At 47.4% G+C, this 12277-nt stretch overlaps 1 protein-coding gene across 1 annotated transcript in view; it reads left to right on the top strand.

Annotated features, from left to right (window-relative positions):
- CHRNA7 (cholinergic receptor nicotinic alpha 7 subunit) overlaps window positions 1–12277 on the top strand; it is a 622924-nt gene that overhangs the window by 599388 nt on the left and 11259 nt on the right. Inside the window, exon 9 of the mRNA XM_069765888.1 lies at window positions 3749–3858. Within this exon, the coding sequence (XP_069621989.1) occupies window positions 3749–3858 (110 nt within the window). The remainder of the gene's footprint in view (window positions 1–3748; window positions 3859–12277) is intronic.

The following is a 12277-nucleotide window of genomic DNA, read 5'->3' as shown; positions in this document are numbered from 1 at the left end:
GCCTTATACGGTGCTCTGCACCGTTCATTGTGCCCCCTAGCTGTGCCTTATACGGTGCTCTGCACCGTTCATTGTGCCCCCTAGCTGTGCCTTATACGGTGCTCTGCACCGTTCATTGTGCCCCATAGCTGTGCCATATACGGTGCTCTGCACCGTTCACTGTGCCCCATAGATGTGCCATATACGGTGCTCTGCACCGTTCACTGTGCCCCATAGCTGTGCCATATACGGTGCTCTGCACCGTTCATTGTGCCCCCTAGCTGTGCCTTATACGGTGCTCTGCACCGTTCATTGTGCCCCCTAGCTGTGCCATATACGGTGCTCTGCACCGTTCATTGTGCCCCCTAGCTGTGCCTTATACGGTGCTCTGCACCGTTCATTGTGCCCCATAGCTGTGCCATATACGGTGCTCTGCACCGTTCACTGTGCCCCATAGATGTGCCATATACGGTGCCCTGCACCGTTCACTGTGCCCCATAGATGTGCCATATACGGTGCTCTGCACCGTTCATTGTGCCCCCTAGCTGTGCCATATACAGTGCTCTGCACCGTTCATTGTGCCCCCTAGCTGTGCCATATACGGTGCTCTGCACCGTTCATTGTGCCCCATAGCTGTGCCATATACGGTGCTCTGCACCGTTCATTGTGCCCCCTAGCTGTGCCTTATACGGTGCTCTGCACCGTTCACTGTGCCCCATAGATGTGCCATATACGGTGCTCTGCACCGTTCATTGTGCCCCATAGATGTGCCATATACGGTGCTCTGCACCGTTCACTGTGCCCCATAGATGTGCCATATACAGTGCTCTGCACCGTTCATTGTGCCCCCTAGCTGTGCCTTATACGGTGCTCTGCACCGTTCACTGTGCCCCATAGATGCTCCACATTAATCTGTGCTGCCGCTGCTACTGCTGCAATAAAAAAAAAAAAACACATACTCACCTCCCTTGATTGCAGCTCCCAGCGTCTCGTTCCGGCGCCTCCATCTTCCCGGCGTCTCTGCTCTGACTGATCAGGCAGAGGGCGCCGCGCACACTATATGCGTCATCGCGCCCTCTGCCTGAACAGTCAGAGCGCAGACGCCGGGAAGATGGAGGCGCCGGCCGGGAAGATGGAGCGACGCCCGGCGGCTGGAACGAGGACAGGTGAATATAACATACTCACCTAGTCCTGGCGATCCTCGCGCTGTCCCCTCCTGTCTTCGGCGCTGCAGCTTCTTTCTCTATCAGCGGTCACCGGCACCGCTGATTAGAGAAATGAATAAGCGGCTCCGCCCCTATGGGAGGTGGAGCCGCTTATTCATTTCTGTAATGAGCGGTCCCACGTGACCGCTGAAGAGGGGAAGAAGCTGCAGCGCCGAAGCCCGTGGGACGGCAGGGACAGCGCGAGGATCGCTGGGACTAGGTAAGTATACCCCAGCGCCCTCAGCCCCTCACCTGCCGACCCCACCGCTACCGTGACTCGAGTATAAGCCGAGGGGGGCACTTTCAGCCCTAAAATTTGGGCTGAAAATCTCGGCTTATACTCGAGTATATACGGTAAAAGGGGAAGGTCTTTAAAGGGAATTTGGTAATAAAGTCTATTCATGACGCCACCTGTGGTTCTCGGTCAGTGGGACCGACGCTGCTTAAAGGGGTCCTCTGGGGTGATGTTGCTGCAGCAAGATGGTGACGCTTCACACAGGTGAGGCGGGGTCCCCAGGGCTTCCAAGGCATATGGCAAGGGTGATGTATGCCAGTAAATAAGTGGAGGGCACAGAGTTGTTAAGTCTTTACCTGGTTTACTGGTAGGAGCAGTCTACAGTCCAGGATACCAGGCATAGGTGGTGGCGTGGTCCGGCCGGCTTGGAGGCAAAGGTTATCCCTCTCCCAGGTGAGGTCTGTAAGCCTTTCCTACTTGTGCTGATGTGCGAGGTCCCCGCTGATGCTCACTACATTTAACCCCTCGGGTTATCTTCTGTCCTGGAGCTGCAGGTCACACTTCTGCTGCACGGCCCACTGTCTGTTCTCACTGCTTTTCTTCCACTTTCTGCCAGGAGCTGCAGACTCCCATATCTGCTCAACTGCACCTCTCTCTTATCAGCTACACCTAGCTGAGGTTCCTTGACCAGCTCCTCTCTGGCAATCTCTCTTTCCAGAGGCTGCAGCTCAGCCTTTCTATCTGTTCCATACATCCTTTTCCTATCTCTCCCTCCTGGAGACTAACTAGCTCCTCCTTCAGACTAGGATATATAAAGCTTAGGGAAGCTCCCCTGAATCCGGGTCCTGAGCTCCTCCTCCTGGCCTGGATTAAGATTGTGTTGTGTGCAGGTGCTTACCTGGTAAAGAGAATCCTCCTTGCCTCCAAGCATGATATATCCCTCCCCGAAAGGAAGGCAACATCACTGTAACAACCGGTTACCTGGGGTGTTACACATGGCTCCCCCATCACTGTCCTGGTATGCGTGGCTCCCCCGTCGCTGTCCTGGTATGGGTGGCTCCCCCTGTCCTGGTATGCGTGGATCCTCATGTAGCTATCCTGGTATGCATGGCTCCCCCTGTAGCTGTCCTGGTATGCGTGGCTCCCCCAGCAGCTGTCCTGGTATGCGTGGTACCCCCAGTATCTTTCCTGGTATGTGTGGCTCCCCACCTCCCATCTTTGTATGCATGCTTCCTATTACAAAAAAACATCCTACTCACCCTCCAGCGTGCCCTTGTAACACGTCATTCCAGCGCCAGAAGCTCTTCCTGCTGAGCGATCACGTGGCACCGCTCATTAAGGTAATGAATATTCCCTCCACGGTTATGGGAGTGGAGACGCATGCATATTCATTACCTTAATGAGTGGTGCCACATGATTGCTCAGCACAGGAAGAGCTGCTGGAAGCCGGAACCAAAGAGATGCTGCGAGGGCGCTGAGACCAACAAGATGCTGTGAGGGTACACTGAGGGTGAGTAGGATGTCTCCTGGAAGCCAGCGGCTGTGGGTGTCACTGTGCACGCTATAAGAGAAATTAATATTCATTTCTCTTTAGCAATGCGCAGGTGTTAGTCACATCCGCCGACTCCTGCCTCTGTGACCGGCTGCTCTGCCGATCCCCCTCCCCCCACCAGCTTTTTGGGACAATTAACTCTTGTATATGCCGAGGGGGGCATTTTCAGCACACAAAAAATTGCTGAAAAACTCAGCTTATACACGTGTATATCTGATAAGTTTGTTGGTCCATGAAAATCATGGACAGTACACAGTTGCAATAGACAGGAGAATCTTTGCAACTTATTTAATTTTTTCATATGAAAAAATCACATGAAAGTGGTGGTAAAAACTGAAACATTGATTAAACACTGATGAAAATTGGAACCAGCACACTGATGACATTCGTACTGTTTTTTTTTTTTTTTGCATACAAGGATAATAGCTGATGTATAAATGAAGTTTAAGTAATTCAGAAACAACTTTATATATAATATTATGCAGTTATTGTGACCATACTGGTTCTCATTACAGGCATTGATCCATGTTAAAAAGTATACAAAACTGTGTCTATAGTGTCACCTATTGAAGGTAGCTACAGCTACCATATGGGTCATTGCCCAACCCAGTAATGAGAAATGCAACATGACCAAGGATATTAGCCAAAAAAGAAATTGATACAGAGAGTTTTGGAGAAGTTAAGTTATCCTTCCACAGTACATAGTATTTACAATAAAATTAATTTAATCTTTAAGCCTATTTCTTCATTCTGGTTTTCCTTTATTATGTTTTGCAGCTCAGTACTTTGCCAGTACAATGATAATTGTGGGTCTCTCTGTGGTTGTAACAGTTATTGTCCTTCAATATCATCATCATGACCCCCATGGAGGAAAAATGCCAAAATGGGTATGTTCATCAATAATGTAATTTTTAAACATGCATTAAGAAATCTATTTGAGAGAATTTACTGTTTGATTATGTGTTATATAAATGCTGAAAGGCTAGGCAGCCCCAAATAAGTGTGGGCAGCTGTCTTTAAAGGGGTTGTCCAGGCTTAGGGTTCACGTGTTCAGTCATTCTATGTGACAGCAGACTTGTGAATCCTCACATCATGCGAACTGATCGCTGGGAGGATAACCAATGCTGTTCATGTGAATGGCAGTCATGTGACCTCAAGTATTCGATTTGCATTCTTGCATCCACATTCTTAGTAGACTGATCAATATGCTTGCGTTGAGTGAAGCTGCACTGATCTATTCAGCTTGTGATCACATATATTCAAATCAAATACTTGCAGTTACGTTCCCGCTGCTCCTGGTGTTGGCACTGGAAATTCTTCACAGCACAAAGTGCATGCAATGTAAGGATTCACAAGTCTGAAGTCACATAGACTGACTGCAGACTTGTAGCCTAAGGCTGGACAAACTCGTTAAGCAGGATCACCACTAGTGAGTGATATTTCTGCTCCTTTACTTTGTTGGTCAGTCATGTCGATAAATTGTAGGCATTATTGGTCAATGTGCAGCTCCATGTGTTCATCTGCGTAGTCAAAGAGTTTAGGAGTTACCTCCTGATTACATGCATTAAGTTAGTCTATAATTTGAGCCAAAATTACACAAGCTGCAATTTTTTTCAATGCAGACCTTAGGTTTGTGTGTTAAGCAACCCTTGTCTCTAGCACACAGACTGAAACTGGTCTGTTATGTCTGTATGTGCCTGGATATACCCTATCAAAACATCCTATCAATATATTTTAAATAATGCGCTGGGGATTACCGTTGACTAAAGGGAAATTGTAACCCTGCCAGAATGTATCTTGATATATTAATAAGAAAATGACTTTGTCTCTCGAAATACAGCATATTTGTAAATCAATTGGAAATATTTTTCTTCCTGATGTGTCTTCAAATTGCTTCTTGCGTAGTGATTGTAAGATGCAGCATGGGGTTACAGAATTTTTAAAGCTCATGTGGCTGCAAGTGCAATTAAAAATAACTTGCTTACAAACAGGAAGGAAAATCAGCATGTGCAGAATAATTTTAACTAGTACAGTATAATTTAATGTATCCTGCATTCTGTTCATGTATGAAAACATTTACATTCATATTTGTAAGCTTTGCAGCCAAATATATTACAAACCCCAGAACTCTGAACAGACGTTTCTTTTTCGCAGTATGGAGATGAGCACTGTGTATTTGGATTCTTTATGCTGATAATTACTAAGATTTAGCAGGAAAAAGGATAAAAGTATTCTCTGTTCATTTACACATATCGGATCAATTTAATTACAGACCTAAAGCAGATATCTTCAAAACCTACCGTATATACTCAAGTATAAGCCGAGATTTTCAGCCCATTTTTGGGGGGCTGAAAGTCCCCCTCTCGGCTTATACTCGAGTCATACCTGGGGGTCGGCAGGGGAGGGGGAGCGGGGGCTGTCTAGTTATACTTACCTGCTCCGGCGAGGTCCCTGCAGTCCCGGCTTTTTCCAGCGCTGCATCTTCTTCCTGTATTGAACGGTCACATGGTACCGCTCATTACAGAAATGAATATGCGGCGCCACCTCCCATAGAGGTGGAGCCGCATATTCATGACTGAAAATGAGCGGTAACTGTGACCGCTCAATACAGCAAGAAGATGCAGCACCGGGAGAAGCCGGGACTGCAGGGACCGCGCCGGGAGCGGGAGCGCAAAAGAATGCACATCACGCGACAAAGAAGGCCACCAAAAGGACCTACCAACCAAGTCTCTGGTACCAAAAATGCCAGGATGACCAGCCAACATGGAACAGTGAACATCAGAAATCACTCTACTAGTCCATCTGTCATGAACAAACAGTTTCCCCACAGGACAGCGGTCAGGTTTGTCAGCCTGAAATTCCTGAAGAACCCGTCGTAAATCAGGGTTAATGGCAGAAAGGACCACCCCTTCTTTCAGAATACCGACCGGTTCTAAGAACTCAGGAGAATCAGGCAAAAAACTCCTAGAGAGGGCATCAGCCTTAATGTTCTTAGAACCCGGAAGGTACGAGACCACAAAATCAAAACGGGAAAAAAACAAGGACCATCGAGCCTGTCTAGGATTCAGCCGTTTGGCAGACTCGAGGTAAATCAAATTCTTATGATCGGTCAAGACCACAATACGGTGCTTAGCTCCCTCAAGCCAATGTCGCCACTTCCTCAAACGCCCACTTCATAGCCAACAACTCCCGATTGCCGACATCATAATTGCGTTCAGCAGGCGAAAACTTACGGGAAAAGAAGGCACATGGTTTCATTAAGGAACCAACAGGATCCCTTTGAGACAAAACGGCCCCTGCCCCAATCTCAGAAGCATCAACCTCAACCTGAAACGGAAGAGAAACATCCGGTTGGCGGAACACCGGAGCAGAAGTAAATCGATGTTTAAGCTCCTAAAAGGCAGAGACAGCCGCAGAGGACCAATTCGCCACATCAGCGCCTTTCTTCGTCAAATCGGTCAAGGGTTTAACCACACTGGAAAAATTAGCAATGAAACGGCGATAAAAATTTGCAAAACATGCAGCATGCGATGACATGCGACATGCACCATGTGACATGCACCATGTGATGACATGCGACATGCACCATGCGACGACATGCGACATACACCATGCGACGACATGCAACGACATGCACCATGCGACGACATGCGACGACATGCACCATGCGACAACATGCAACATGCACCATGCGACGACATGCACCATGCGACATGCACCATGCGACGACATGCGACATGCACCAGGCGACGACATGCTACATGCACCAAGCGACGACATGCACCATGCGAGGACATGCGACATGCAACATATGACATGCAACATGCGATGACATGCGACATGCAGCATGCGACATGCGGCAACATGCGATGACATGTGACAACATGCAACAACATGCACCATGCGACAACATGCAACATGGGGCATGCGACATGGGACATGCGACGACATGCGACAACATGCAACATGGGGCATGCGTCATGGGACATGCGACAACATGGGACATGCGGCAACATGCAACAACATGCGACATGGGACATGCAACAACATGTGACATGGGACATGCGACATACAGTACATACATACAGTACATACATACATACAACATACATACAGACATACAGTACATATAACATAGAGTATATACTCACCATCACTTGTCACTTTGTTCCCCGAAGCCATTTGTCACCTGTAAAAAATAGTAAAATAATAAGCAAACACTATACTCCCTGATCCGCAGAAATCCAAATAAAACGAGTGCCCCACAACTTTCTCCGGAGGAGAGCAGGAGCATCAGCTGATGTGACTGCTCTCCAGGGGCTCCAGGAATACAATGATGGAAGGTATCCTTCTTACAGATGCGCCATTTCTGGGGCAGCTGCGGACTGGTATTTGTAACCGGGGGGGGGGGGCAGTATCCATGGCCCCTCTCTAGGCTATGAATATCAGCCCGCAGCTGTCTGCATAGCCTTTCTAGCTATAAAATAAAGGGGGACCGCACGTCATTTTTTTCGGGGGTCCCCCTATTTTAATAGCCAGTAAAGGCTACGCTGACAGTTGCGGGCTGGTATTCATAGCAGGCTACAAATATTGGCCCCCGGCCGTCGGCTTTCCCCCTCTGGCGCAGAAAATTGCGCGGGAGCCCATGCCGTTTTTTCCGCTTTCTTTTTTTTATTATTTCAACGCTCATTAAGGCCTCTTTCACTCTTGCATCGGTACAGGTCCGTCGCTATGCGTCGGGCCGACGTACCGACGCACGTTGTGAAATTTGTGCATGACGTGGGCAGCGGATGCAGTTTTTCAACGCATCTGCTGCCCATTCTGAAGTGCGGGGAGGAGGGGGCGGAGCTTCCGCCGCACATGCGTGGTAGAAAATGGCAGGCGCGACGGCCAAAAAAACGTTCCTTTCTTTTCCACCGGATCGTTTTTTTCCACCAGATCCGTTTTTTTCCGCCAGATCCGTTTTTCCACCAGATCCATTTTTTTCCGCCGGATCCGTTTTTTTCCACCGGATTGTTTTTTTTCTGCCAGATCCATTTTTTCTCATAGAGTTGTATTAGCGCCGGAATGCGCCTGATGGCCACATGTTTCATCCGTTTTTTGCAGGATCCATCAAAAAGCTGTTTCTGCCGGACGGAAAACACATACAGAGGAACGGTTTTTCTATCCGTCGAAAAAGCGAACAGCGACGGATCTAGCAAGAAACGTGTGGCCATCAGATGCATTCTGGCGCTAATACAACTCTATGAGAAAAAAACGGATCTGGTGGAAAAAAATGATCCGGTGGAAAAAAGGATCCGGCAGGAAAAAAAGATCCGGCTGAAAAAAACGGATCCTGTAAATGTGCTCGCAGGATGCATTTTGTACCCATAGTCTTGTATTAGCGACAGATCGCGATGGATGGCCACACGTTGCGTCCGTTGTGCAACGGATCTGTCTTGTTTTGGCGGACCGATGGCACGAAAAAAGCGGAAAAAAACGGTGTGGGCTCCCGCACAATTTTATGCACCGACGGCCGGGGGCCAATATTTGTAGCCTGCTATGAATACCAGCCCGCAACTGTCAGTGTAGCCTTTACTGGCTATTAAAATAGGGGGACCCCCCCAAAAAAATGATGTGAGGTCCCCCTATATTTTATTCATAGCCTAGAGAGGGGCCATGGATATTGCCCCCCCCGGCTACAATTACCAGTCTGCAGCTGCCCCAGGTATACTACCTGTCCGCCGTAGTCCAATTAATAACGAGTGTCCCACGATGATCTCCCCTATAGAACAGTGACATCAGGTGATGTCACTGCACTATAGGACCCTCAGTGACACACTGACAGGAGACAATGGCTCCTGCAGTGCATCACTGAGGTTACTAAAGTTCAAAGTCTTACTTTATGGCAATTGCTGCGAGGGAAAATTCCTCATGCAGCAATGCCATAGGTGAGGCTAAGGACTATTTTTTTTACAGCATCGCAGGAATCCCTTCCTCCCGTCATTGTGTTTCTGGGGCCCCTGGAGAGCGGTTGCAACAGCTGTTGCTGCTGTTCCCACGGGAGATCATCGTGGGACACTTGTGGGTTTCTGCGGACAGGGAGTATATTGGTTGTTTGTTTTTTTCACCTTTTTTACAGATGACACTGGTTTCGGGGAACAAAGCGACAAGTAATGGTGAGTATGAACTCTATGTTTAATGTACTGTATATCTGTATGTATGTAATGTATGAATGTACTGTATGTAGTATGTATGTAGTATGTTTTTTTGTTTTTCATTCAACACATTAGCCGGATGATGGGACTACTACTGTCCCATCATTGGCTAATGTGTCAATCACTGTCAGTGTAGTAGGCATCGTCCGATGGGACTTGTAGTCCCATCGGACGATGCCCGCACTGAGACACCAGGCACAGAGACATGCCGCATGCCGCAGCGACCCCGCACGCCCCGCAGAGACACCCCGCAGAGACCCCATCCGCCGCACACAGACCACGCCCGCCGCACAGAGACCACGCCCACAGCAGAGACGCCCCACCCACCGCAGAGACACGCCCCACGCCACACAGAGACCTCGCATGCCGCACAGAGACCCCGCACGCCACATAGAGCCCTGGCACACACGCAGAGAGCCCCACGGTCACGCACAGACACTGCCCGCACACACACACCCAGTCTCCACCCATGCACCACCTACGCACCACCCACACTTCATTGTACTGCATAATTGCACCATAGGAACTTCCGATTCCGATATCCGATATCGCAAAAATATCGAAACTCTGTATCGGAATTCCGATACAGCGAATATCGGCCGATACCCGATAATTGCAGTATCGGAATGCTCAACACTAGTGATGACACATCAATCTGAAGCAGCAGTACACAAGTCTCCCGAAGAAGCAAATATTGCAAAACATGCGTTGGAGCTACGTACTCAGCGGGCACCATACCCACATGAGTAAGCACTATATGTATCACCTTATTAGCACTATGCACTTTATCACAGTGTTAACACATGTTTCTGCCTAGTATTTTGCCATTTTGTTTTCAACTGGGAAACGCTGCGTGAATAAGTTTTACTAGATGTTGGACAGTTTGTAACGCATCGAGTACTCTAGAATATATATGTAGTAAATAATACAGCCCACGTAGTATATAATGAAGCCCACGTAGTATATTGCAATGTGGGCACCATATCCCTGTTAAAAAAAAACGAAATAAAATTTTAAAAGTTACATACTCACCTTCCGGCATCCCCCGCATCCAGGCCATGTTGTGACGTTCAGTTGCGAGTAATGCCTTGCAGCCATAACACGTGATGATGTAGCGGTCTCGCGCGAATGCTACATCATGTTCGGGCATTGCCGCAATGCATTATTTGGACCGGAACGTCGCGAGTAGTGTGAAAGGCTGGCGCAGAAGGTGAGAATATAATGTAATTTTTTTTTTATTACTTTTAACAGCATATGTTTTTATTATTGATGCTGCATAGGCAGCATCAATAGTAAAAAATTGGGCACACTTAGACGATTAATGACAGCATTAAAGGACTGCATTACACTGCGTTATGCCGCAGAGAAACGCAGTCCTAAAATGCTATGTGGGCGCTGACTGGAGGGGAGCATGGAGGGGGCACTGACTGGACGGTAGTGGTGGGCCAATTTGCGGCCGGACTGTGCCTGTATATGAGCACAAATAGTGTAAATTAAGAACACACAAAATATATACATGCACACAAGTGTATGTAGATGGACATATATACCCACACATGTACTGTGTAATTTACATATCTAAGACATATACACAGTGAGATCTCTTTACAGTATATCATATATGTATACTAAACTATACTATGAAATAGATGAGAAAGAAAAAAAAGCTCAAAGCTTGATCACCATGGTTGTGCAGCACTTGGTGCTGCTTTACAGCTTGTGACCAAGAAGTGACCTCTCCTCATCAGCCTGAACAGAGAGGAGGGAGAGAAGGGAGAGGTTTGGGTGTGTTTTGGAGTGGGTGTGCCAGGTGCAGAGTTACAGGCGAGTGCAATGCATCATGGAATTAGTATTAGTATTAGACCACAATAACTCAGGAGAAAGGAAGTTGTCGATTAACTCCATGAGAGCTGGATCCAGCACTAAAGATGTGCTGCTACAGCATGATAACAGGTAATATTGCTGAAATAAACACAGTAGATGTTTTCAGTGGCACATAATAGCAAGATTTATGAAAAAAAAACAACTTTATAGTAGTGGACAACTTCTTTAACCCCTATCTGACCTCGGACGGGATAGTACGTCCAAGGTCAGATCCGTGGCTTTGATGCAGGGCTCCGCGGTGAGCCCGCATCAAAGCCGGGACATGTCATCTGTTTTGAACAGCTGACATGTGCCCGTAATAGGCGCGGGCAGAATCGCGATCTGCCCGCACCTATTAACTAGTTAAATGCCGCTGTCAAACGCAGACAGCGGCATTTAACTACCGCATCCGGCCGGGCGGCGGAAATGACGTCTTCGCCGACCCCCGTCACATGATCGGGGGTCGGCGATGCATCTCCATTGTAACCATAGAGGTCCTTGAGACCTCTATGGTTACTGAACGCCGGTGGCTGTGAGCGCCACCCTGTGGTCGGCGCTCACAGCACACCTGCATTTCTGCTACATAGCAGCAGATCGCTGCTATGTAGCAGAGCCGATCGTGCTATGCCTGCTTCTAGCCTCCCATGGAGGCTATTGAAGCATGGCAAAAGTAAAAAAAAAAAGTTGAAAAAAATGTTAAAAAAATAAAAAAAAATAAAAGTTTAAACCCCCTTTCGCCCCAATCAAAATAAATCAATAAAAAAAATATAAAATCTACACATATTTGGTATCGCCACGCTCAGAATCGCCCGATCTATCAACTAAAAAAAGCATTAACCTGATCGCTAAACGGCGTAGCGGGAAAAAAATTCAAAACACCAGAATTACGTTTTTTTGGTCGTCGCGACATTGCATTAAAATGCAATAACGGGCGATCAAAAGAACGTATCTGCACCGAAATGCTATCATTAAAAACGTCATTTCGGCACGCAAAAAATAAGCCCTCAACCGACCCCAGATCACGAAAAATGGAGACGCTACGGGTATCGGAAAATGGCGCAATTTTTTTTTTTTTTGCAAAGTTTGGAATTTATTTTCACCACTTAGATAAAAAATAACCTAGTCATGTTAGGTGTCTATGAACTCGTACTGACCTGGAGAATCATAATGTCAGGTCAGTTTTAGCATTTAGTGAACCTAGCAAAAAAGCCAAACAAAAAACAAGTGTGGGATTGCACTTTTTTTG

The sequence above is a fragment of the Ranitomeya imitator genome, chromosome 4, assembly GCF_032444005.1.
Source record: "Ranitomeya imitator isolate aRanImi1 chromosome 4, aRanImi1.pri, whole genome shotgun sequence".
NCBI lineage: Eukaryota > Metazoa > Chordata > Amphibia > Anura > Dendrobatidae > Ranitomeya > Ranitomeya imitator.
Note: the sequence above shows the minus strand (reverse complement) of the source record. Positions and strands in the feature narration are given on the sequence as shown.